The sequence below is a fragment of the Phyllostomus hastatus genome, unplaced genomic scaffold, assembly GCF_019186645.2.
Source record: "Phyllostomus hastatus isolate PE091 unplaced genomic scaffold, TTU_PhHast_1.1 phas_scaffold_78, whole genome shotgun sequence".
NCBI classification, from domain to species: Eukaryota; Metazoa; Chordata; class Mammalia; order Chiroptera; family Phyllostomidae; genus Phyllostomus; species Phyllostomus hastatus.
In genome coordinates this window covers 15,749,106-15,776,234 of record NW_025334041.1, presented here as the reverse complement: position 1 = coordinate 15,776,234, position 27,129 = coordinate 15,749,106, and the positions used below count along the sequence as shown (strand labels likewise).

The 27,129-nt window shown below is 44.5% G+C and overlaps 1 protein-coding gene across 2 annotated transcripts in view; it reads left to right on the top strand.

Moving 5' to 3' along the window:
- DNAH11 (dynein axonemal heavy chain 11) overlaps positions 1–27,129 on the top strand; it is a 254,392-nt gene that overhangs the window by 223,530 nt on the left and 3,733 nt on the right. For both annotated transcript variants that reach the window (XM_045827575.1, XM_045827574.1), the window contains 10 exons: positions 487–609; positions 2,431–2,624; positions 3,774–3,922; positions 4,786–4,913; positions 8,646–8,873; positions 14,118–14,309; positions 17,020–17,139; positions 21,114–21,356; positions 25,567–25,749; positions 25,826–25,941. In XM_045827575.1, the coding sequence (XP_045683531.1) occupies positions 487–609; positions 2,431–2,624; positions 3,774–3,922; positions 4,786–4,913; positions 8,646–8,873; positions 14,118–14,309; positions 17,020–17,139; positions 21,114–21,356; positions 25,567–25,749; positions 25,826–25,941 (1,676 nt within the window). The remainder of the gene's footprint in view (positions 1–486; positions 610–2,430; positions 2,625–3,773; positions 3,923–4,785; positions 4,914–8,645; positions 8,874–14,117; positions 14,310–17,019; positions 17,140–21,113; positions 21,357–25,566; positions 25,750–25,825; positions 25,942–27,129) is intronic.

Here is a 27,129-nt window from a genome sequence, read left to right as displayed (position 1 = left end):
TTCTATGGTCTTCTTATCAATTCTGTAATCAGAATGTCTAAAGTTTGTTCCATTATGTGATTCTCATATTATCTTGGATGTAACTCCTACACCAGGACTAACTCATAGTACTAGCTCTGCTTTCTGTTTAGTAACTCAGTCCATTGTCATCTCAGGCTTTTTCCACTTGTATAGCAAATTTTAGGACAAGTTTGATGTAATAGCAGAAGACTAAATATGAAAGCATATTTCAAATATGTTGATAATAGGCATAATATTGGAATAAATCAGGCTTCATAATTAGTTGCTATTAGATTTCTGATGCAATCAGGGGCATAACTTTTCCCTTATTTTAACTATAGAATGGATATATGTCCGTTCTAAATGGAATTTTCAGAACACTCAGTTCTGCCTAGTTAATCATATCTACTGTGCCATGACTGCTTCCTGTGTCGTGATTTTGATGTATAAACGAAATGACTGTCTTCAATTTTGTGTACTCTCAAGATTTTGTTGAGAAAGAAAGAGATAGACCCTGTAGAATTGGATTTCCTGCTCCGATTCACAATTGAACACACGTACCTGAGTCCCGTCGACTTCCTAACCACTCAGTCATGGAGTGCAATTAAGGTATGTTAGGAACATAGCTTTTCAACTTCTAAATCTTATTTCAGTCTCAGTTCTCTCAAACATAGAAATGTAGTTTTAAAAATTGAAATGATATATGAGGTCTGTCTGAGAAAATGTCCAGCCGTTGTTAATACAACGAGAATGATTTGCGCAATATCAATTTAACCTGGCAGCCAAGGAGAGTGGACTGGAATGCACATGTGTGAACAATGATGACTTCACTGTACTAGTCAGTGGGGGCAGTAGACACTGTTGAGTGACATGTGTACTGTGTGGCTGTCACATTCAGAATGACTGAGCAAGTAAAGTAATGAATCTGCATCAAATTTTGCATTAAACATTCCTCTGTGGAAACTATTCAATAATCCAGAAGGCCATAACTATGGTGATGGGCAGCTTCATCATGACATCACACATGCTCATGCATCATGTCTTGTGCAGAGGTTTATGGCAAAACATTAAATCACCCAGGTGATTCAGCACTCCTACATCCGAGATTTGGAGCCCTGCAACCTCTAGCTTTTCCCAAAACTAAAATCACCTTTGAAAGGGAAGAGATTACAGACCATCAATGAGATTCAAGAAAGTATGATGAGGTAGCTAATGGCGACTGGGAGAACTGTATGAGGTCCCAAGGTGCCTACTTTGAAGGGAACTGAGGTGTTGTCCTATGTACAATGTTTCTTGTACATTGTATCTTCCTCAATAAATGTTTCTGTTTTTCATAGTACATGGATGGATACCTTCTAGACAAACCTCATATGGAATTTCAGTTGTAGAAATATGCTGTATAATGTAATGTTTTTTAATTGATCTTTATTACTAAATTGACTAAATTTTTTGCTCTACTTTTTTAAAATTTATTTTTCAATTATAATTGGTCACACAATAGTATATTTGTTTCAGGTATACAACTGTTTGATTTCTTACTTGAAAGTAAAGGAACTTCTGACCTATGTAATGGGCAGAAAAGTTGTTAATGAATATGTATAGTGTTCAGGACCTTTGAAAAGAAGTCGAGGAATATAAATAAACATTATTTGGATTTGTCTGAATCTAGTTTCTTTATTATTGTTTATTCTAATGCTCTGGAACTCTTTAAAGATACTCATCATAATGTTAAGCTTTACCCCTCTCTTTTTTTCTAAGAAGGAACCATTTCCATGCATTGAAAATAACTATTTTATCCCTTATTTTATAGTATATTTAGATTTTTATTTAAAAAAATATAATTTTTAATTAGAATTTACTTAAATTATACTTTAGAATTATAAATTCAATTGTGTATCAGTCAGGGCCTCAGCAAAAAACAGATGGGGTTTTCAAAGAGGAGATTTAAAAAAAGTTTAACAGAGAGTAGAGAATATTTTCATAGTAATGGAAGAAGAACAAGGGAATCAATGCAAGGATGCAGATAGAAAAAGGGAGGAAAAGGAGCCATTACTAAATGACTGAGAAATAAAGTTCTGGGAGAAAGCCAACCTGCAGGCGCTGCGGCATGCGGTAGGGGAACACGCCAAATTGTGTCACAAGAGGGGCCGAGCTGGGGGAGAAATAGCCTGACCTCTCTCTCCCCAGCCCCCTAGCCTCTTGTCATTGCCTCCTATTGGACAGACCCAACCAGGCGAGAGAACCAGGGAGCTCAGTCCAAGTGGTTCTTTGAGATCACCTCTCAGCAGGGCAGAGAAGGGTGCAGAGTAATCCAGAGAGGAATAAACACTGTCCGGCACAACTCGCTTATATAGGATCTGATGCGCTCACAAGTCTTTATCGCAGATGCCCGAGATTAACTATTCCTATCTGTCCCCTGTTCTGTCGCAGGCAATAGCCCTTATGGAAGAATTTCGAGGCATAGACCGAGATGTGGAAGGATCTGCCAAGCAGTGGAGGAAGTGGGTAGAATCCGAGTGTCCTGAAAAAGAAAAGTTACCGCAAGAATGGAAGAAGAAAAGTTTAATACAGAAGCTGATTATTTTGAGAGCACTGCGCCCTGACAGGATGACATACGCTCTCAGGTGGGACAGTCGGCGTCTTTGGAAATGTGGGTTCACCTGGAGGAAACTTAGTCTTAGGGGCCAAGAGGAGCTGCTGGAGGCATTTATGGTCCATGCTGGTGAGAAGTGATTCTGCTGAAGGGTGGGTATTGTACTCAATGTTGTTGTTAAATTTTGCTGAAGACGTTCAGGACATCCTCCCTGAAAACATGGATTCTGAAATCTGCGGGGGACACAGGGAGCCAATGGAAATACTTCAGGAAGAGAGAGTTCAGAGGCCAGGAACATGCATTATCCAAGTGTTCATTTCCATCGTCTTTATCCCTGCGTGGCATTTTGGCTCCAGAGATTTTACATGTCAAACCAAAACGAATTCCTTTCGTGGAGACACTCATAGTCCCGTAACTTTGCAACCAGCTCAATTTAAAAGCAGGAAGCCCCGTTTGCCTCTTGGTTCACGTGTCCTTTTTCTTGGCCCTTTTAGCTTCCAAATGGTAATAGGCTGCTTAATTCACACAAGTCGTGTTCTAATGTGAATTCACTAACCGAAGAGTTCGCAGCTTCCTCCCCTAGGGCGCTCCCCTTTCTTGAGTAGTATTCACGTGCCTCAGTTTTTTTTCCTTTGCTTTGTCTAGTTTCAGCCAATTTTCCCTTTGCAGCCGCCTCTGCTGAACCTGACTTTATGAGTTAATTCTGCTTAGTACAACTTACTCTCTGCTAAATCTGGTGCTGCTGGATCCCTGCTTAATTGAGCTTCCCTATGTTAGAAACACCCCAAAAGCATCTGTATATTCGTGATAAGCCCAGCAGGCTGGAAAATTGCACTGTGGCAAATCTAATGAACTGTTAATAAGTAATGGGGGGTCTGGCAGGGGGTTGCGGGGACACAAAGCCTTAGGCAGGCGGCTGATGGTACTGGAGCAGGAGTCTCAGTAGCCTACCCTAAGTGGAATGTAGGCTTCTGATTTACTTCGAAAGCAGAGAAGGATCTCACCAACACAACTGCATAAATCTGGTTGGATTCATCTTGTCATTCTAAGAAAACGTCGCATGTGAAAACACGTGCTTTGCTTTCCTCCTGTGCCTGTGGTTTAAGCCGATCCAAGCTGCGACACGCTGCATGTCCGAAGCAAGCGCTGATCATGCCTTTTGCATTGTTGTTTCTCACAGGAATTTCGTGGAGGAGAAACTGGGTGCAAAGTATGTGGAGCGGACCAGGCTGGACTTAGTTAAAGCCCTGGAAGAGAGCAGCCCCGCCACGCCCGTGTTCTTCATCCTGTCTCCGGGGGTGGATGCCCTCAAAGACCTCGAGGCCCTGGGTGAGCGGCCAGGAGGGAGGTCTGCTGGCTCGCCCTCCCGCCTCCCTCCCAAGGCCCACCCACCCTTCCTTGCAGTTTACAGTTACCTTCGTTTCTTTTATTTTTTTTCCCCATTTGTTGGAGACTGAGTGTATGGAAAATGTTAGACTAATAATACTGTACCGTCTGAAGAAATGTTGAAATGGCACATTCCTCTGGTTGGCATAATGCACGTTCCTTTTATACTGTTTCCACCTTTTGACTGTATGAGGGCCAGAGGGCAATTTTCTCCATGCTCGTGTAATCTTGTGCCTCCTGTGACTAAATAATGGTCATTAGAGCAGGTCTATTCGATTGTGCAAGGCACTGTCGCTTTGTGCTTTGGATTACTATTCCCCGAGGCCCGTGCTGAGAGCACCAGGTTAATAGAGCTGTGACCCGACTGTGCTCAATTCAAGTGCGGCCTCGCAAGGTGAGAGGCTCCTGCATTTTCCCAATGAGCCGATCCCTTCAAAAAAAAAAAAAAACGATGTGATATCTACCACATGTTGCTCCTTTTTATGAGGGAAATGCTTTGCGACTCCTGCAAGAGTTTATAAAGCTCAGTAACAATGCTTGCCATCTATCAAAATGTCAAAGGCGTCATTACGGCAAAACCAGAGGACCTGATTTTCCTCCCGCCTCGCTAATGCTTGCAAGGAGGCAGCTCTGGAGAGCTCAAAATGCTGCTTGTTGAAACGACAGAGGTGTGGTTTGGGTTGTGCAGGAGAGTGACCTAGAAGGTAGAGAGGGGACCGCAGATGGACATCGGGCCACAGAGTTCCACACTGTTCTCACCTCTCCCCGATTCACTTTTCCTCTCACCCTGTTGTATCGCCCCACAGGCAAAAGACTTGGGTTTACCATTGACTCGGGAAAATTCCACAACGTGTCTTTAGGACAAGGTCAGGAGACAGTGGCAGAAAGGGCACTGGAGAAGGCTTCCAACGGAGGACACTGGGTCATACTCCAAGTGAGTATTACGTTTTCATGGACATCACGGAGTGCGGACACAGGGGGCTGCCCAGCCCGTCCTTGCACATGACTCCTGGTGATCTGGAGAGTCTGACAGACTTTGTCGGCTTTAGTGACAGCTCCCAGGGTGGCTAGGGGCTCTGCTGACAAGGATAGTTGCCATCTTTTGAGGGATTTCCTAGGCATTGTGCTCTAAAATTAAAAATACTAGCGGGATCCCTATCATTCTCCTGACTTAGAGATCTCTGAAACACTCCGGTAGCGCTTGCAGACAAGCAGGCTTGTATAGAAGCCAGCACTGCGGCCATGCTTGCTCTCATTTGCACCTTGCTTTAAAGGTTATGTATTATCTGCTACAGCTCTGCCCTAACTAGTTACATAGCGTTCTCTTTGTTTGTAAATGAAGAAGATTAAGATAGGCAACCTGATGTATCCGTTTTCAGGCTAGCATTATCTGGGTCCAAGAGTCTATAACCCAGTGTCCCCCACATGGCTCCCTTGGCCAGGGATTGTAGCAAGAACCCGGCAACTGATGGAACCCAGCTCAGCTTTAGGGGCACCTGGGAGCCAGGCTGCCGGACTCCTTCTGCAGGAGGACATGCCAGCTATCTCAGCAGGCCTGCGCATGGCCATTGGATCTGCTCGCTGTACCCGTCTCCCACAGGTTCTCACGCATGTGTCAGATGCTTTACTAGGCAACTGTCAGGTTACGTCATCTCAGCAATGCAAGATGATGTCATTCCCATCGTTCCCATTACAAAGGTGAGACGAGGGAGGCTCAGAGGGGTCTGGAGAGCTTCTGGGCCACAGAGCTGATACTTGAGTCCAGGCTTGTTTGGCAGCAAGTGACACTTTCCCACTAGCTGGCCCATGTGGCCACCTTCCTGTGGAGACATGACCTGGCCTCTTTAGTGTCTCCAGTATCCAAGGTGGATGCATTTTGCATTTCTGCTTGAAATAAATGAGCTCCCTGAAGTCTTCAAGCAGAACATAGTCTTCCAGAGAGTGCTGCCTGCTGCTCAGAGGACACCTTCTGAGGTTGCTCAGGCTGCTGTGTCCCCATCTGGGGTTCCCATAGCCAGGCAGCTGGCAGTGGAGGGTGTGTTATTTTCAGAGACGGCAGTTGTTCCTCCGACAGTTGTGTAGACACTGGGATCTTCCCTGCAAAGAAGGAGTTCTTTGAGAGTTCTCCAGCCTCCAGCTGTTCAAAATGGCAAGAACCTAAGAGGGGTAATAGCATTCAAAGTAACACGTTTCTGTTGTGTTCAGATCTGTGCAAAGCTGCCGGTGGCCTCCAAGAATGTGAGTTGTAAGTTCCACCATTTAAAAAATCTCAAAAGATATTATTTTGTGAAGTATCTGCTTTGGGAAATCTGTCCTAGACCTTTGATTTTGGTTTTTAGTGGTAAGCCAGTAACTTAGAATGTAACTTGCTATTCCTCCCCACACACAGAATAATTGGAGAGGAGAGACTACCCCAGGCCTTTGGTCATCCCAGTTCCTGGGAGATTCTAGTACCTCTCTGATTGACAGTTAAAAGAAAAGCAAGAGTTTGAAGAAAGAGACTGAAATAGGACCTTACCATATTGTTGGTAATTTACATTAACTTAAATGATCAAATGTAGAGATATGTATGCCCATAGTAATATGTTCTTAACCAAACTCTACAATGATCAAGGGCTATGATCCGATATAGTCCCTCTAGGGATATTCAGCCAGCATTTTATCAAAAGCTGACACTCTAGAGAAAACTATTACAAAGGCGCAGGCTGACAGCTATCTCATCACAGATGGTTTGTGAATTAACATAATGGGTTTTAAAAATCATTTTTCGTGGGCAAAACACGGGCGGTTTTTAATGTATGTGGATTGACTCACACTGTTGCACATGCCTTGCTGCCCTTGGGCAAACGGGCGCAAGAGTCTCGCCGGTGCCGAAGCCAGCATCCTCGAGAAGGGCCCCCAGGCGGGGCCCCCAAGTGCCCGTGTGCAGTGGTGGCTCCCTGGGAGGTTTCCCGGGCCCCTGACTCCAGTGTCACCACCTACAACATGTTTACATTTGTTTCAAGTGAACTTTTCAAGTGAGGGATTGTTGTAGTCCATAAGATAGGGAATTGGGACGTCCACAGTGGGCAAACGTAGGTTTACAGTCGTGATACAGATAATGCAATACTTAATAAATAATAGCACAAGCATTAATTCTGTGTGTTTTGCATGCTCATAACTGTAAGCTTACTTTTGCCCACACCTGTGTTTGAGCTGGCGAAACAGGTTTTATTATTGTTTTGGTCTACTGACTTGTGTGAGTGACACAATTAGGTGTGAAAAGTACTCTTGTTACAATTTAGTAGCAAGCATGTAGGAGGGGAAATTTAGGGAGAGCCCTCATCTAGTGTATAAATGTATAGTGTAGGGTTGCCCTATGCAAGTATCACAAATTGGGTGGCTTGATCAACAGAAATGTAATTTCCTACAGTTGTGAAGGCTACAAGTGCGAGATCAAGGTGTTGGCAGGGCCGGTGTATTCTGAGGTCTCTCTCCCTGGTTTGTGGGTGGCTGTCTCCTCCCTGTGTCTTCACATGGTCTTCTCTCTGTTTATGTGTCCTGATCGGCCCTTCTTATAAGGACACCGGCCGTATTGGGTTAAGGCCAACTCTCATGACTGTATTTAGCCTTACTGACCTCTTTCAAGACCCTGTTCCAACGGTAGTCACATTCAGAGGCACTGAGGGTTAGGACTTCAACACATGGATTTGGGGGGGGCATAATCCAGCTTGTGACACCTCCAATGTTCAATATTTGCCAAGGAGAAAAATAACCTCATCATAGGAACCCATGAATCGGTGTGGGTCTTTTTACAACAAAACTGTTTCAAAGAAAGACACCTGCACTTCTGTTCCCATCCCTGTTTGCCTTCTCTCTCTGTATTTTTGTAGCCATTAAAATCATAAACATTTTCCTTTGCTGGAAATGAAGACACATCCCTGGGGGTGAAGTTCCAGGCCCTGTACTGGCTTCTCAAAGCCAGGGAGCATGTGAGGTGCGCCTCACTCTTCTCTCCCAGCACCGAGCTGTACCGGGGGCTGCTTGGTATCAGAGGAGCAGATCTGTGAATCCCGAAACTGAAAATCAAAGTGGTGGTAGTGGTGATAGTGGTGACACTTTTTTCTTGTGTGATTTCTGACAGCTCTAGAATTTAAGACAAATAACATGATCAGAATACATGGAACATCTTTAAAAAGATTGGTTGCTTTCTCGTTCAGCTAGCCTTTCATCCCTCACATCCTTTTGAGTCCATAGTATGATGCATTGGAGTTTGAGTAGAGGAGGCATCCATCAGAAATAATGAAGTGTGTGATCTGGTACATTTCTGGCCTTTAGTTTTTATACTCGATTAAACAAACCCATGTAAGTCTCAGTAACTGGGTTTGAACTGTAACAAAGAAGAGGATCAGGCAACCCCATCTCGGAAGTAATGGGTGGGAGTTGGAAGCAGGTAAGTGTTGGAAGGAGATCTGGGTCTACACAGACAGCCTGTGGTGAACTGGAGCACTCACTGTTTACCGTTCAATCCTGTTTTGTTCTGTTCTCCTAACATGATAATAAAAGAACATTTAAATCACGATTCTCTGAGTTACCAACACACTGATACATTGGAAAATGTGGTAATCCTATAATTTAAGTAATATACTTGGGTTTCACGGGAATTATAAATCATACTATCTTTCAGAATGTCCATTTGGTAGCCAAGTGGCTGGGAACCTTGGAGAAACTCATTGAAAGATTCAGCCAAGGAAGCCACAGAGACTACAGGGTTTTCATGAGCGCCGAGACTGCACCCACACCAAGTGAGCACATCATCCCTCAGGGACTCCTGGAAAATTCCATTAAGATCACTAATGAACCCCCCACGGGAATGCTGGCCAATTTACATGCCGCTCTCTACAACTTCGATCAGGTAAGGACACAGAGGGAGCCTGGTCTGACGCCGAAGGCAGGGTGTTCTCGCGAGACCACGGAAACATCACCTGTTCATGCACCTTGTGCAGGGGGATGAGGTGAAATCTTGATGTGAGTGCGTGTGAGTGTGCACGCATGCTTGCTTACCTTTTTCTCCAGTACCCCCTGGGCCAATACCAAACCCATGTTATGAAGGAATTATTATAATTAGCTACCTGAGAATATAGTTTTGATAAATAACAGTTAATTACTTCATTAAATAATTGAGTAATTTGTAGCCTATATAAATACAGTAGACTGTGTAAACAGAAGGCACTCAAAAAATCTTGCTGAATCAATTACATATTTGCAGTATGCTTTTTTTGTGAACTGGGGTGGACATATATTTGTTTTTTAATTGTCCCTCAATTTATAATGTCTGCCTGTTTATGACATTCTCAAAGTTACTACAAAATAGGATCTTGTAGGTATATATTGAAATAGGATTTATCTAACTCCCTAAAGCAATCATCTTTATTCGTGAAAAGTGAGCATTTCACGAACAAATATGCTTCAGTCTAACTGTCCTTCTGCTTTCTTTTCTCTTTGGTAAGGACCCCTCTGATAATCTAATAAAACTCTGGACACTCTCCCCAGGGAAGTGCACATTTAAAAACTGTGATGCATATAATCATAGGGATAAACAGCTTTCCACAGAGCCTGTGAATGAAGTCCTTCTCCAGCCAAAAACCACTAGTTCTAGTTTATTTGTAAAAGTATCAGTTCTTTTCATTGCTATCTGAAAAACTACTTTTAGTAACTGAAGGTCACATTTATTGGAAAGATTCTGAAGAACTTCAAGGGGAATATTATTTCTTATCTATTGAAAAGAATCCTTTGAGATATTAAGACTGAATTTAATCATGAGTAGCAAAATAAAAGGTAATCAAAGTGATTCACTAAATGAATTTGCCATCAAACTTATTTTAGCCCAAATAAAACACACAAATAGAAAGTTTCAAGAAAATAAAAAATTGTTAAGGGTCTTTTATGAATGCTGACATGTCATTATGTTCGAAAACAAGATGTGGTTTCTACTCAGATTATGAAATTCATGGGCGTGAGCCTGTGCTCCTGGCTCCCTGTGAATAGGTCCCCAGCACCCTTTTATCAGTTCAAATTATGGTTGGCTATTGATGAAAAAAGTATTTTTAAAAAGCTGTGGCTTAAACAAGGTTAAAAGGTATTTCTGCCGTGTGGGATTTCTGGAAGTGGATCATTTAGAGCTCATCTGTGTCACCACAAAGTAGTCAACAACCCAATTTCTTCCCGGGTTTCCTATTCCATCATCTCTGGGATGGGCCTGCCATGGTCTCAGGTGCCCATGAGAGTTCAGCCCCCAAATCCATGTTCCCAACAATAGGATGAAAGAAGGAACAAAGATGACAAAGGGCCCCAGCCAGTGTCACTCAGTTGGTTGGGCATTGTCCCATGAAGCAAAAGGTCAGGGTTCAATTCCTAGTCAGCGCACATGCATGGGGTGCAGCTCTGGTCCCCTGGGGCACATGCAACCAATCGATGCTTCTCGCTCTCTCTCTCTCCCTCACATTCCCTCTCTCTAAAGCCAAAAATAAAATATTTTTTAAAAAGATGACAAAAGGAACATGTTTGGTGTCTTTTAAAGATGCTTTCTACAAATTAATACACAATCTTTCTTTTATCTCGTTGTTCAAACTTTGCATTAACCTAGCTGCAAGAGAGGCTGGGAAAAGTACATTTATCTTGGGCAGACATAAGCTCAGCTAAAAGTCAATGAGGAGACATTTTAGGGCAGGCAATTATTGATTTCTATGACAGATGACTTCCTTTCCCAAAATCCCCCTGAATCACCCTGGGCGTTCTGTGCTGCTGCTCTGACCCTATCTTGCTGAGGCCTGCCAGATACTCATTTGGGTTAGGTGAATGAATCCAGTCACTCCTGTTAACTCTCTTCTCAAATGAGAAAAGCACCCAAAGGATCTAGGCAAGTTAACTATTCTGTTTGGGTGTTTTTGTTTTGCATTCTTTAATTTTCAGATCCAATTAAATCTGTATTTTTAATCTTTCCCAAAATCGGAATTTATCTCCAAACTTTGACACATGTCTTCATATTGAACACAGTTCATTTATTATTAGTTCTTTATTACCCTCAGTATTGCAAAATGTTTATGTAAATACAATCACTTAGTGAACAAGCTGTAAAGAACTATTTTTTTTGTAGGATGCTGTCCACATGTCTCTTTCAGCTCAATAGCATCTACTTCTTGAAGAAGAGTCATAAAGGAGTACTGTTTGGACTCCTTGCATCCCCAGAGAACATTTTTAAAGTAAGAATATGGAGTTCAGTCTCTGTAAGATTTGCAGCAAAAACAAATAACTGTATGTAGCAGTGGCATCTGTGTGCACACAACACTTTTATGTGTTGATGCCCATTCTCTGTTCCCAGTGCTGCTGGTATACTCCCTGATATTTATTTGCCCATGACTCAGTTTATAAAAATACGACTGACCTGAAATGTGGGATGTCAGGGTAGACTCATACTTTTTCTTGGGAAAGCCTGATTCCTATATTATTCCAATGGCACAATGAAATGGACATTGACTTGTGATTTTTTTTTTTATTAGTGAGGATAAAACTGAGTTGGTTATGTGAAACATAGATGGAATTAATGTACTTAGTCATATGGTTTCTCTTTCCTGCGTTCACAAGCTTGCCTTTTATTTGATGTTTAGCTGTAGAAAAGTTATTTTTAAGGATGGTACATGTCCAAACCCCATATGTTACCTAGAAATTTCCCGGTGACTTAGCTGGGTCTGCACTGTATGTGGCCTGGCCAATCCTAGAACTATATTTGTTGGTAGCTCTGGATTCTGATGAAAGAGATGCAGAAAGAAACTAAAATGCTCTTCTGGTCCTAGGCCAGAGGACAATTCTGGTCTTGGTTTCAACGTTTACCAGAAGTTCCCTGGGAGACCAGCTCCGAATTCCGAAAATGCTAAATAACTCTACAGGTGGCCCAAGCTGTCAGATCCGTTTTACATGTTGACTGGCTGTACTCTGACCATTTTAAAGGGCAAGGCAGGAAGGTGCAGCTTTGGCCTTATCTTCTGCTGCTGCCCAACCTCAGCTGAAGGTTTTTGACTTTTCCTGTTTGCCTCACAGAACTGCCGCATCTGAAGATGGTAAAGTACTGCATTTAAGCCATATGTCAGATGGCAGTTTTAAATATATTTTTTAAGATTTTATTTATTTTTAGAGAGGGAAGGGAGGGAGAAAGAGAAAGAGAGAGAGAAACATCGATGTGTGGTTGCTGGGGGCCATGGCCTGCAACCCAGGCATGTGCCCTGACTGGGAATTGAACCTGCGATGCTTTGGTTCGCAGCCCGCACTCAATCCACTGAGCTACGCCAGCCAGGGCAGATGGCAATTTTTTAGCTTGAATTTTATAGCTGTTTGATGATGCGTGGGTCACCAGCCAGCAGTGATCACGGAACGCAGCGGATGGCTCGACGAAACGCGAGAAAAAACATGCACAGAGACAGACCAGTTTCTGTGGAGAAGTAGGGACGCAATGGCCACCCCCTCTAGTGGGGAGCGCGCCGATTTACCATCCAAACCTGTTTTTATTGGGCTCGTTTTGCATAATAATTCAAGTAAAGTACAGTACTCAATAGGGGGAAGTAAGGAATAATAGATAACAAGGAACTCTGGGGGTCTATTTTGAGTCGGGGTCAAAGAGCTGTAAGACTTTGAGGAACAAACTAACTTCCTCCTTGGACCCTTCTCATTCAACTGAGAGCATTCTAAACAAAGAAGGTTTCACAGGATTTTACATATTCTTTCTTAGGCCTGATCACCCGGGGAACCCGCCCTTTTCAGCACAGAGCTGCACCACCCTGTCATTGTTTCAGGCTTAGGTGGAGCACGGGAACTAAGGCAACCAAGAGATAAGGAGATTTTCTCCCAGACGAGGAGAACTCAGGCTATGTCAAAGCCGAGGAGCAAGGGTCCATCACCCCCTTTTGCTGCAGCCCCAAAGTCCTTCTTTTGGGGGGCCTCCCACGTGATCGTGCCTGTCTTAAGTCATTCCCCCCTTGGGGAATCTTACCCATAATTGGCTAACCGACCACGCTTTGGGGTTCAGTTATGAATGAAGCCGCAGAAGCAGCGTTCCTGCCAGGGAGGTAAGCTTTTGTCTCCTTGCTGGCTTACGGTTCCAAGGGCATTCCCTTAGCCTTAGCCTAGGTGGGGGTTTCAGGTTCTGATACCAGTCAGGGCGGTTCCCAACAGCTGTTGGGGCCATAACCATATCAGATAGTCATACCAGGGCTCTGCTTTCCGTCTGAATTTTCAAAACAGCCATACAGATCTAGTCTATTGGACATATATATATATATATATATATATTTTTAATCTTCCATATGCCATTCTATCATCCCAATGGTGAATTTTGCTTCTAGTTCATTGGAAGGAAACCATTTGTTGTGGTGGTTACATTAGTTAAGGGTCAGCACAAAATTATAGTGATTCAAACCAGGTATTTTCTCTCGTACGTAATTGGCAGCTCTGTTCCCTGGGATCAGCCACACGCCCAAACTGATGGGTGCCTCCGCTATACCTAACGATGGCTTCTGTGATTGTCCAGTCATCATCATTTTAGCCCACAGAAAAAGGAAAAGAGTGACAATCAGGGCAAAACAATTTAAGTTAATGACTAAGCTAGACACATCGTTTCTGCTCAAATTCTGTTGGCAAAAACTTGGTTCTATAGTGCGTCTGGCAAGGGTGACTGGGAAATGGTCTTTTGGTGGGTGGCCATGTGCCCAGAGAATCTGTATCACTGTGAAACCAGGGGCAAAGAGTATAATGAAACTAAGATGGTGTCCTTTCGTCATCCAGTTTCTGCAAGGACAATTTTGCAGGGGGAAACGATGTCACGCAGTATTCCTGCTAGTTGAAATGCATTTGTCTCATTTTCTAGTGAACTTTGAAGCATTCAGAAGAATAAGTAAAGCAAAATAAAAGTGTTCCTCTTAAATCAGCAGACGGGTGAACACCAGTAGTCTCCCCCAGTGCTCTGGTAGGATAGGCGGCCCTGCTGAAAACTGCAGGCCAGCTCCCTTCTAGGTCTCCCCCGTCATCCTCCACAGGATCATTGACAGCTCAGACCCTTGCGCTCAGACACCATACAGACAAGTGACGGAACGTCTTTCTTTCCTCCCAGGATACACTCGAAGTGTGCTCCAAGGAGCAGGAGTTTAAAGGCATCCTCTTCGCTCTGTGCTATTTCCACGCCTGCGTGGCTGGGAGACTGAGGTTCGGCCCCCAAGGCTGGAGCCGCAGCTACCCCTTCAGTCCCGGAGACCTCACCATCTGTGCCGACGTCCTCTACAACTACTTAGAGGCGAACCCTCACGTAAGAGCCAGTGGTCGGGCAACCTCTTCCGGGGAGTGGCCCGACTCTGTCCGTCTTTGGGCGCTATCAGAACGGACCACCATCTCTCTGTGGAAGCTGTAATAAAACGGCTGACACTCTGTCTCCATCGTCGGCCGAGTGTGAAAATAAACCAGATCAGAGGCTTCCTCCGAGTGGATGCTGGAACTTCCTAAGATAGGTCAAAACAGTTCTACACCAGCAGCTTCGTGCACAAAAAAAAAAAAATGTCCTTCATTATGTTAACAAAAACAGTGGTTTACATGTGCATAGATGCCAGATTCATTAGGCAGGTAATGAAGCATTTGCACAAATGTAATTACATACAGCAATTCTGACAGTTCATAACACTGCATTAATAATTACTACAATTAGTCCTGATGATGGAAGCAATTTACAGCGCGTCACCAGGATAAATAATGGTGCATTTCCTGCATATGTCATTATTATGTATTAGGCATGCCACCTTGTTGTGACTTTCTCAGTAATGTTCCCCTTGATTTGAAGGTAAAGGTAGATGAATGATTTTATTGCGCAGGTAAAATGTGTTTTGCAGATGGGAACGGCAGTGCTTCATCAAGAACATTTGTGTAAACTCTTATAAACTCAATGATTGGATTTCAAAAAGGAATCATTTGTAAGAATTTTCTGGCTTGGTTCTCATACGGGGGACTTTTTTCCGTTAAGTTAAATTCGAGATCTATTTGTCAAAACCAACCAGGTGCTGTGCTTTTAGGCCACAATTTCTGTAAAGGGCCTTTCAAATAACTCATCCATTTTTCTGTGTATAAGGGACTGTTTATGTTCTCTGGGTAACCGTGGTACAATTTTTGTTAACAAAGTTTTCTCAAGCTTCAAAGGTGACTTGACGGCCATCAGAATGTACTCACATGTACTTGGTCCAGGACACGGGCGTGTCCTCCCAAGAAACACACTTCAAATGAGTGGTGCCCAAAGCCGATGGCCTTATTATAGTATGCAATCATCAATATTCAATAGCCATCATTTTTTAAATCTATAATATTAAAAAGTAGAGCTGCATATATATACCTTGAGCATGTTTTGACCCTTCTAAAAATCATACTGTCTGTTGATCTTAGCATATTTTGTTTTAAACCTTGCACAGACAACTGACTATTATATTAGTTCTCAGCAGAAAAGAAAATGGACCACTTGACACTTTCATTCCAGTCCTTCCTAAGTGTCTCGTGAGGTTGACCCACAGTTTGGTCCTGTGTCCGCTGAATCTTGTACACCATTGAGACGGAAATGAAGGGGAGAAAGAGAGGAGTTGACGTGTGTGTTCCTCTCCAGCTCTGGCATCCTCAGACTGGGCAGCACCCTGTGGCCTTTGAATCCCGCCCTCTCCACCTCCCCCCCCCCCCCACCCCGCCTCTGCCCTGCCTGGAGTTGTTCTAGATCAGCACAGCCTTAGATGTTCAGCACACTCACCTGTCTCTCAGATGTCCTGACCTCAATCCTTCGCCACACATCACCAGGCAGGTTACAAGGATTGGTGAATTAAGTTACAGAATCACTTATTAAAAAGGACAGATCCCCCCTCGCTGATTAAAATCTTGAGGGAGATACATATCAGATGGTGAGCTGTAGACCAGCCATAAATTAAAGGTAATCAGAATGAGAAATAAAATGAGCAAGTGTTTGTTGACAGCGCCCTCGGCTCTCTAGGGAGGTTGTCCGCGGGGCTGTGGAGAGCAAGAGTGCGGGTGCCGTGTAGCCACTTCTTCTTTATTTTTCATTCACCTCAAACCAGCTGAGAAGAAAGACATATGTGAGGTGCATTTATTCACACTCACCCAGACTCGGAGCGAGCACGTTGGGCTAGCTGAAGCCATGTTACTGGCTCTGTCACGTCACGCGACAAAGGAAGGCTGTAATTAAGTTTTTACTTGAACTGCTGGGAGGCGGTGTATTGCCCCCGAGGGTATAAAGGTTCCTGTCTGAAAAGGCTTCATCACAAGCTGGCATGTTTTGCAAACCCAGAGGAAGCTAAAGGGTGGCAAAGAGAGACTTCAAACGCTGCTAAGCCAAACAAAGAGGAGATAGAGTGATTTCTGGAGTAAGACGTGGTGCGGTCATTAGTTACCGCTCTCTGACTGTTGGGCAGGCCGGGCGGGCGGTAGGTAACACGGGCCCTCGGGTCCGCCTGTGGCAAGCGGATTTGTTTGCGTGAACTTTTGGAAGTGGAAGGAATTCAGAATATACCCCAGATTCAAACTGTGTGGTTTTCTTTTCCCAAGTCAGACCATAAAAACGTGCCATACCTCCAAGGCCCTGGGAACCAATTCCCTTGAGTGACTTTTGGCTGAGATTTTGAATGTGTAAGCTCTCCCTGCATGACATGTTCTAGCACTAAGTCAGTTTGCTTTGAAATCTGCATGAAAAGCTCATTGTTAGTGACTGGTCACTGCATGTATGAACGCACTGAAAATGCTTGTCTCAAGGAAGTCGATGCAGAAGCCCAGGTGCTTTCTGAACTTCTTTGTACAAGGCCAGTGCTCCGAGCCCTGCACTATGGAGCCTGCGCCTCTTTTAGATGTTCCCGTTGGTGGGGGCTTGGGGGTCATAGGGGTAGAGGGGCTTGTGGAGAGGCGCGTGCCTCCCGCCCAGCCAGCCCTCTGAAGCAGATGCCCTGGGCCCAGAAGTGAACATTCGCGTGGTTTCCCCTCAGGTCCCGTGGGAAGACCTCCGGTACCTTTTTGGTGAGATCATGTATGGGGGCCACATCACCGACGACTGGGACCGCAAACTGTGCCAGGTGTATTTAGAAGAATTCATGAATCCATCTCTGGTAAGACATATTTAAACATTCATTTCACTGGGGAGAAAATTCTGGTAAGAACTTTTAAAATATCGTTATATGAATAGTTCTTTTTAAAAAGGTTTTATTTATTTATTTTTAGAGAGAAGGGAAGGGAGGGAGAAAGAGGTGGAAAGAAACATCAATGTGTGGTTGCCTTTCAGGTGTCCCCCACTGGGGACCTGGCCAGCAACCCAGGCATGTGCTCTGACTGGGAATCGAACAAGTGACCCTTTGGTTCACAGGCCAGCCAGCACTCAATCCACTGAGCCATGCCAACCTGGGCTATATTAATAATTCTTAAGTGTTAAAAGTATTCTTGGCTTTCTGTGAGTACATTCTGGTCCACCTTCAAGGGTGCTGGAAATCTGTTTAAAATGCAAAGTTGTGGGCTGCATCCCAGATGTATAGGATCAGAATCTGCACCTTGACAAGCCCACCCAGGTGATTTCTGTGCACGTGGGAGAGTGGGTGCCCAGGTGAAGCCCTCTCACATACACTGACTCGTGGTCTTTGGGGTCGCCGAGTGAGGTATGCAGGACTGACACTGTCACTCCATCGATGTGAGAGGAACATCAATCAGTCGCCTCCTGACCAGGGATGGATCCCGCAACTTCGGTATGTGCCCTGACCGGGAATGGAACCCGACAACACTCCAACCAACTTAGTCTCCTGGCCAGGGCACTGGTACTCCATTGTACAGACAAAAAAGTTTGCCCTAGGTCACTCCATTGTCATGGGCAGGAGCTCTAGAGAGAAGACAGGTGCATTGATTTCAGTTTGAGGACACTGAAATTAGTAAAATGTGTAGTTATTCCCTGTCACAGGAACCATGGAGTCTTCTACATTTTAATCACTAACTTCTAACTAAATACGCACTCAAGAAAAATGTGGAGACTTGAGAACCCAGTTCTTCCTTCTGCGAGGAAAGGGAGGAGCAGCCCTGCATTGGAGCTGAAAGGGACCAGGCGCCCTCTGCCCATTGCCCGTCTTCCCCTCCTGATGTCTCTGCAGACCGAGTGCCTATGTGGTTCACGGCCAGGGCTGTCTACTCTGGCAAAAGGACTCCCTTGTTTGTCTGTGTTGAAGTAGCCAAGTGGTGGCCACACTTTTTGCGTGTTCTCTCTGTCTGAAAAGGTTTCCTGGCTCATGGCCAAGGCATGGTTATTTCTTGGAAACCTAGGGTGCCCTGCACCATGGCATCTCCACGCCCAGTCGGACAGCCTCCCGTGTGCAGTTTCTCTGAGGATTCCATTCCATAAAACAGCACACAGCTTTGATCGCCTTCCTCAAGTCTCCCTCGAGAAGTAACATAATGGTGTATCAGAAAACATAGTGTAGTGCAGTCTAATGCAGCAAATTGGGGACAGGTTTTTTTACTACTTTTAATAATGTTAAACAATGCAGAGGAGCAAATACCGTCCTGCCGTGTGATTATTACTTGTTTCGTTCGATTGTGAGTCTCCTCATCTCTCCTGAGTTCTAAACGAGCAGAATCTCACAGGTCAGGAAGACTCTTTCCACTGAGCACCATCGGAAGTCACTCCTCGGAAGAGGTTTGGGAACAGGTTACCATGGAGACAGGGAAGCTAAACAGTGGTGGTGCATGACCTTTAAAGAGGCTGATTTCTCCGAGTGATGGTGGAGGTCAGGGGCAGAGCGAGAAGCTAGTATAAGTCTCAGTCTACTGACAAAGAGATTGAAACTCAGATAAACTGTCACTTTTGAGGCCACCAAACTATTCAGGGGTGGGAACTGAGCCAGGTCTGTCTGGCTATAAACCTTAAGCCTTTTCCTTTGTGTTGGCGTATTCCTGAGCTTTGCTCATTGCCTAACATGCAAACGGCACCCCTCACATGTGTGTAAAGACTGCCTGGGTGTCCTTCCAGAGAGCACGGCCTGGACTGCCCAGCAGCATCGTACAACCGTGCATTCAAACGTCCAGCTCCTGCCACATCCGCACTGCGGCCTCTTTAAGCAGTTCCACTCTTTGGCTAGTTTCTGTGCTTGAAACCAGCTTTAACTGTTTGTCTTTATTGAAGGACAGTTAACAGTGGCTCTTCAAATTTTTGCAGCCATTTAGTGAACACTAACAGGGGAGGCCCAAGTCCCCGTTTGTAGGAAATGAAGTTTGGTTTAAAATGGTTATTCCAACTTGTGGTTTTATTATTCATATTTTGTGCCCACATTTGTTTTTTGGCTAATGTGTCCATCAGAGGCTAATAAGATGAGTCTAAGTATCCTTCATGGTTTTGTTTTGCTCACCCTGAGCAGGTGAAGTTTAAATTTTGATTATTCTGATCCTTAAGTGGGAAAGAAAAGAAAATGTGGATAAGTGATTAAAACAAACCATGGTGACTGCTGGTGAAGGCAGTCCAGGCTGCTCTGTCCTTGGGTCAGGGTTTCTGTTTCTGGCACCACAAGAGGCTAAACTGGAAAATCCTCCCAAAAAGATTCTGATTGACAAAATCAAACCAGAAGTGCTGACTCAGACATTTAAAATGCCTTTTGGAATTCACAGACAGCAACTGTGCATCGTCTCGGAGGACATAGGCTGCCTGGGAAATCTGGGATTGCAGGTTTGAGAAGGAAGGAGCAAACTCACTGCTCACAGATGCGGTGATTGTGCAGAAAATCCCTCACTAGACTGAATTCCTTAGGGAGTAAGCTGTATGAATCTTTCAAACTTCCAAGGCTTGTTTGGGTTATACTAGATGACCATGCATATTACTGAATAAGAATTTGTGGGATCAGTACATACTATTGAGTAAGAGTCTGTGAATATCCACTTTGTCTTGGGGTGATGGTGAGGGGACCAGGTGGCACAACAGACACCATGACAGAAAGAACCCCCAATTTAGGAAAATGATTGAGAAAATCTAGGCATAGAATAGCTACATTTTGTTGGCTGTAGCTTTTTTTTAAAAATTGCATCCCCTTACACATTTAAAAGTTCATTAGATAGAACTTACAGCCAGACAGACTAGGAAAATGAAAACAGTGTAATGGCCCCAGGGAATTTAAAGAACAATCAGAAAAAAAAATCTGAGATCATACTAGAAAATTCTAAGTGCTTGATTGATTCTCTGTTTCTAGCAGCTCAGAGACTCAGGCCCAGAAATGCTTTCATTACATTTTGGAAAGCTACATTCCCACACCACACATGCCTCTCCATGAAGTGTCTGCCCCTGCCCCCACCCCCGCCATAATGAAGCGGACGGGCATGGTGAACGCCTCACTACTGCAGCCTGTCATTCATTTCACAGCTCTGCACGGAGCGCCGGCGTGTGCCAGCAACTGCCCCAGGGTCTGTGGGTCTTTAAGTGAACAACACGGACTTTGCTGCGTAGCTCAAAGTCATGGGCAGGTGGCACTGATCTGACTCCTAATATATACTGCTCTTTAAATATTACTTAGACACACATTTTTCAATATATGCACATACAACCGTGCATGTTTGTAGAATTCGTATGTAACATGATCTGAGGCGGTGCTGTGGAAAGTCTGCACACTGGGAAAGCATAGCCTATGGAGTCACACCGGAATGCATTCGGAATTAAGATTAAAATCAAACATCTGCCTGGGCACGTTAACGCTCTCTCGATTTCTCTCTGCAAAGGAGGATGTTTGAGAGAATCAAGGACTTCAAGCCTGTGACAGGGCGACCAATCAACAGGGTGGTGCAGCGCCTGTTTGTTTCCTGTGTGTGCATGTTTCCCGTTGCCCCACGCAAACTGCAGACCAGTTCTTCTTAGGGAGAGGCTTCAGGTGCTTTCTTGGGGCTCCTCTTAGAGTCAGCCTGGTGCCACACTCAGAGCAGAACGATGGATTATGAGAGGGTCGTGAAACATTTGAGAGAGCTTGCTACCTGCCAGGGCTGCTTGCCAGCATTCTCAAAGTGTTCGGGAAGCAAAGATCAATGCCTGTTTAGTTCGGAATAACTGATTTTTCCCTTGTGGTTGGAGATCGAAGATGAACTGATGCTGGCACCAGGCTTTGCAGCCCCGCCGAATCTGGATTATGCAGGCTACCACCAGTACGTAGAGGAGATGCTTCCTCCAGAGAGCCCAGCGCTGTACGGCCTGCACCCAAACGCGGAGATAGAGTTCCTGACAGTGACGTCCAACACCCTCTTCAGAACTTTGCTGGAGATGCAGCCCAGCAATGCCCTCGTCAGCGAAGAGCTGGGCCAGTCCACAGAAGACAAGGTACAGGGTCTTTCTTGTCTTCACTATTGAGGTATAACGTATATACAGTGCCATGTACTAACCTTAAGTGGAGTTTTACCTTTGTGTACACCCATATATCCACCCAGGTCAGAGTACAGAATATTTCCAGTGCCCCAGAAGGATACTCATGCCCCTTACTGGTCAATATACGCTCCCCACTCCAGCCCAAAGGCTGCCTTGCTGTCCTTGCTCTATCACCAGAGATTGGCTTTGTCTGTGTTTGAGCATCAGATGAGTTCACACCCCCAAACAGTTCTATACCCATCTACGTCAGGCTCCTTCCATTCCATGTATGCATGTGGGGTTCACCCATGCAGTGCAGACAGCACATAGTTCATTCTGTTTAGTGCTCTGTTACGTGAGTATGCACTTCCTTACCCTATGGGGGATGGAAGTTTGGGTTGTTTCTAGTTTTTTCACCATTGTATATATCACAGCCATGAACAGTCTTGCATAGTCTTTTGTCAGTAGACAGAGGTAACTCCCACAGGTAACCACTCATAATAGTCATACTCAGAAACGGAATTGCTGGACCAAAGAATATAATGTTAACACACTAACCATCAGATCTAATTCTAGTAAGGTCCCAGGAATTTTCAGTATTATTTCTTTAAAATTTTCTCTCTTTTTAATATATTTTATTGATTATGCTATTACAGTTGTCCCAGTTTCCCCCCTTCACTCCCCTCCAGCCTATACACCCTTTCCCACCCATATCCCCCCTTTAGTCATGTCCATGTGTCATACTTATAAGTTCTTTAGCTTCTACATTTCCCATACTATTCGTACCCTCCCCCTATCTATTTTCAACCTACAATCTATGCTACTTATTCTCTGTACCTTTTCCCCCTCTCTCCTCCTCCCACTCCCCTGTTGCTAACCCTCCAGGTGATCTCCATTTCTGTGGTTCTGTTCCTGTTCTAGTTGTTTGCTTAGTTTCTTTTGCTTTTGCTTTAGGTGTGATTGTTAATAATTGTGAGTTTGCTGTCCTTTTACTATACATGTTTTTTCTTTATCTTCTTTTCTTAGATAAGTCCCTTTAACATTTCATAAAATAAGAGTGTGGTGATGATGAACTCCTTTAACTTGACCTTATCTGAAAAGCAGTTTATCTGCCCTTCCATTCTAAATGAAAGCTTTGCTGGATAGAGCAATCTGGGATATAGGTCCTTATCTTTCATGATTTGGAATATTTCTTTCCAGCCCCTTCTTGCCTGTAAGGTCTCTTTTCAGAAATCAGCTGACAGTCTGATGGGAACTCCTTTGTAGGTTACTGTCCCCTTATCTTTTGCTGCTTCTAGGATTCTCTCCTTCATTTTTACCTTGGCTAATGTAATTGTGATGTGCCTTGGTGTGTTTCTTCTTGGGTCCAACTTCTTTGGGGCTCTCTGAGCTTCCTGGATTTCCTGGTAGTCTATTTCCTTTGCCAGAATGGGGAAGTTTCTCCTTTATTATTTGTTCAAATACGTGTTCAATCTGTTGCTTTTCCTCTTCCCCTTCTGGTACCCCTATAATTCAGAGGTTGGAACGTTTAAAGATGTCCTGGAGGTTCCTAAGCTTCTCCTCATTTTTTTGAATTCTTATTTCTTCATTCTTTCCTGTTTTTTTTTTGTTGTTTTTTTTTTTCTTCCTTCTGGTCCACCCTATTGTTTTGAGTCCCAGTTTCCTTCCCATCACCATTGGTTCTCCGTGCATCTTCCTTCATCTCTTTTATAGTAACCTGCATTTTTTCATGTAATCTGTGCCCAAAATCAACCAATGCTGTGAGCTTCCTGATCACCAGTGTTTTGAACTGTGCATCTGATAGGTTAGCTATTTCTTGGTCACTCAAAAGGATGAGTTCTGGGGCACTGATTTGTTCTTCTATTTGAGCCCTCTCTCTCTCTCTCTCTCTCTCTCTCTCTCTCTCTTTTTTTTTTTTTTTATTGGTCTGGTTGCTCCTGTTACAGTGAGGGGTGGAGCCTTAGGTGTTCACCTGGGCTGGGCACCCCAGTCGCTAGATTGTGACGTTGCATGTGGGGGCGGGGGCAGGGGGAACAATGGCGGCAGCCCCGCTCTCCTGGGATCTCAGTGCCTTCCCTGGGATCCTGGGTTGCGCGCTCCGCCCTGGTCCACAATTGCTGCCTCACTGGGTCTGCCAGTTGCCACTCGCGTACTCAGGGTCCACCCGCTTCGATCTTGCGCGTCCCGGATGGCTTACGCGTTCCCGGTTGCCTTAGGTGCCCAGCTCTCCCTGCACTCCGCGCGCTGCGACCTGCGCTGGTCTCCACCCCTCCTACCGGTCTGGATGAACAGGTCTACTTCACCTTCTTGGCTGTCCGACTTCCATTCAGATAAATTCTCAATCAGTTCTGGGTGTTATTCTGCCTCTAAATTGTTGTTGTTCTAATCTTGGTTGTGCGTAAAGGTACGGTGCGTCCACCTATGCCTCCATCTTGCCAGAAGTCCCCCTATTTCTTTAAAATTTTCAATTATTTCTTGAAATAAGTCCATTTGTTGAGAAACTCATTTGTAATTTACTTATTAATTGATTGATTTTTATAGAGAAAGGGGAGGGAGGGAGAGAAACATCAATTTGTTGTCTCATTTATCTGTTCATTGGTTGCTTCTTGTATGTGCCCTGACTGGGGATTGAACCCACAGCCTTGGTGTATGGAGTGGTGCTCTGACCAACTGAACTACCTGGCCAGGATCAAAACTTGTTTGTAATTTAGAAACTGTAGAATTTGTTGTAAGGTGTCCTATATACTAACATCTTCCCTATGTGAATGTTAGGGTTTTTTTCAAAGATTAACATCACTGTCTGGTGTAGCTCAGTGGACTGAGTGCGGGCCTGTGAACCAAAGGGTTGCTGGTTCAATTCCCAGTCAGGGCATATGCCAGGGTTGTGGGCCAGGTCCCCAGTGGGGGCCACGTGAGAGGCAACCACACATTGATGTTTCTCTCCCTCTCTTTCTCCCTCCCTTCCCCCCCTCTCTAAAATAAATACATATTTTTTAAAAAGAAAAATAAAAGATTAACAAGGTAAAAATTCATCCATTTGAGAAAAGCTATTGCTGTGACCAGAAGCAGAGAGAGGTGGATGAGGTTTCCATCTAGCTTTCAGATTTCAGTCCTTCCAACGAGAAAGCTGATCATTAAACCAGAAAATGCAGAACAAATGAGGTAAAGATGCCCCAACACCCCAAACAGGCAAAGATTGTGTAGCAGCAACCACCTATCAGGTGCTTTGCAAGGCTCTAAGGAGAGCACCCTGAGTAGTGTTGGGATCCCTGTTTCGGAGATGAGCTTCCGTGACACCCCAAGGCCAAACAGCTGGAGAGAGCCAATGAAGGAAACCAAGTTTTAGCTGATGCCAAAAGCCGTTCTTTTACCTGCCTTCTCTGCTACACTGTTTTGTACTCCTTACCGCTGTTGTAAGTAAGTTTAAGACTTCAGGGCCTGACAATTGACCCGCTGGGGTGCCAAAGCACCTTGCAAACCACAGCCGGTAGTCTGGTAGTCTGAGAAATCAAGGAACGAGGGAAAGACGTCTGAGGCTGAAGACAGCGACACTCCTCAGTCTTGGGTGCTTGTTGGTTTTCCATGGCTCAAGGAAACCGCTTAGATAGAACAAATACGCACATCGGAGAGCCACGCACATATTCGTGTCTCTACTGTGTAAATCTTTTACTTCCTCAGGGCAGCAATTATACCAGATAGAGCCTTCCTTGTTGAAAATGTTAACCAAACTGCTCCCAAACTTTTAGGGTATGTCAGAGGGCAGCATCATAGTCACCAGAATCAGCTCCAGCTTAAAGGACGTCTTTGGGCCGTGTGACTTTTCAAATGACTAAATTACCATATTACGAAATGTCACCTACCTACGGGTTGGGGTTCTGCCTCCTCTGACTGTATTTTCACACACAAATGAAGTGTAGTTGATGTCTGTTCTCATGTTCCCTAAGCGCCCACAGTAATAACCTGCAAACAAATCATAGCTCCTCCCTGACGGGATCTACAGGGAGGTGGCTGGTAGCGCCCCTTGGCCACCTCCAGGGACGAGGAGGTGTCCTTTATAGGCATTGGCAAGCATCTCTGGAAGTTGCATGATATACTCTGGGACTTAAAAAAATAGAAAATACATACAGTCAGTGTGACCAAAAATGAAAAAGAAAGCAGCTCCATTTTTGTGTATTCGTGACTTAAGGTTAAGAATGTCTTGGATGACATTTTGGAGAGACTCCCCGAAGAGTTCAACATGGCAGACATCACGCAGAAGCACCCCAACAGAACCCCCTATGTTCTGGTTTGCTTCCAAGAATGCGAGAGGATGAACGTGCTCCTTCGGGAAATCCGCGTGTCACTCCAACAGCTAGACCTCGGTTTGAAGGTGAGTAGAGGTGGGCTAGAGGAGGCTGTCCCACATCAGAAGATAGTCACTAGGTGGCCCTTCTTCTCCATGCAAGGGGGAGCTGACGCTGTCGCCTGCCGTGGAAGCCCTGCAGTCCGCCTTGAGCTATGACACGGTACCAGACACCTGGAGCAAACTGGCTTATCCATCCGCCTACGGCCTGGCCAAATGGTAAACTGCCGCATCCCGGCTCCCGCATCCCGGCTCCCACCAGCCTTATCCGCCTCGGGGCTGGTTCATTGTCCTGAATTCTTATTCAGCCTGTAAGAGCTATAAAGGCTGTGCTTTGTGACTGGACTTGTTAAGTGTGCAAACGACCACCCGTTTCATTTGTTTCCTTAGTTGGTTGCTTCAAAGGCAAAGGAATCAATTAAAGGTCAGGGTCAGAGCAAGATTCCATTTCTGCCTCTTACTTATTCGCTGTTTGATCTTGGACAAAGTACCTGACCTAATTTTGCATTTTATCATCTGAAAAATGTAGGTAATAGAACTCTCTCACTGAGTTATTACCGCCACGGGAGGCAACTTGAATTTGCTCCCCTATCATTATCTACCTTCATTTTCTTTTTTTTCTATTTGTTTAAATAAAAAAGAATTTATTGGCTTACATGACTGAAAAACCCAAAGGTGGTTCCAGCTTCAGACTTGGCTTGATGCAAGAGCCTGTTTTCAGCACCTGGCCACTCTCCGTCTCTCCACTCTTGTTCTCCATGTCTTTTTTGTTTTCTCAACTTGTTCAATTACAGTTCACATTCAATATTGTGTCAGTTCCAGGCGTGCAGCATGCTCGTTAGACATTGCTGCTTTTCACATCTCGCCCTGGGCTCCTCTGTTCTGGACCCCTGTTCTTTTGTTGCAGATGGTGGGGAGTAAATGGGGTTCTTTGTGTCTGCATTCTGTCACTGCACTCTGGCTCCTGACTACTGGCTTACCTATATATAGGTAGCATTCTAGAATACAATCGTTCCCGCTCAGAATTTGATTGTCATAACTCCATTGTCTGCTGGCATCTATTACAGTTGATGAGTCTATTCTTAAATATACTTGTCATTTCTTCACACATCATTTTCTCTAGGAAGTTAAGGTTTTTCTCTTTATACTTGATGTCTTGCCATTTTACTACTGTATTTAGTTATGGACTTTTAAAAGTGTATCCTATTTGGTAGGGTATGATGTAATAAATTTGAGTCCAACTTCTACTTCCACTCTGAAAAATTCTTAGCCTTTGTCTCCAAAAATTGCCTTCCCTGTCCTCCTCATTTACCTGCCCAAACTCTCATGTTTTCTGTCTCTGTGTCTGTCTGCTGTATTCTGGTTGATTTTGTCCATTCTGGGCAATCTTTATTATACTTTAAGTTG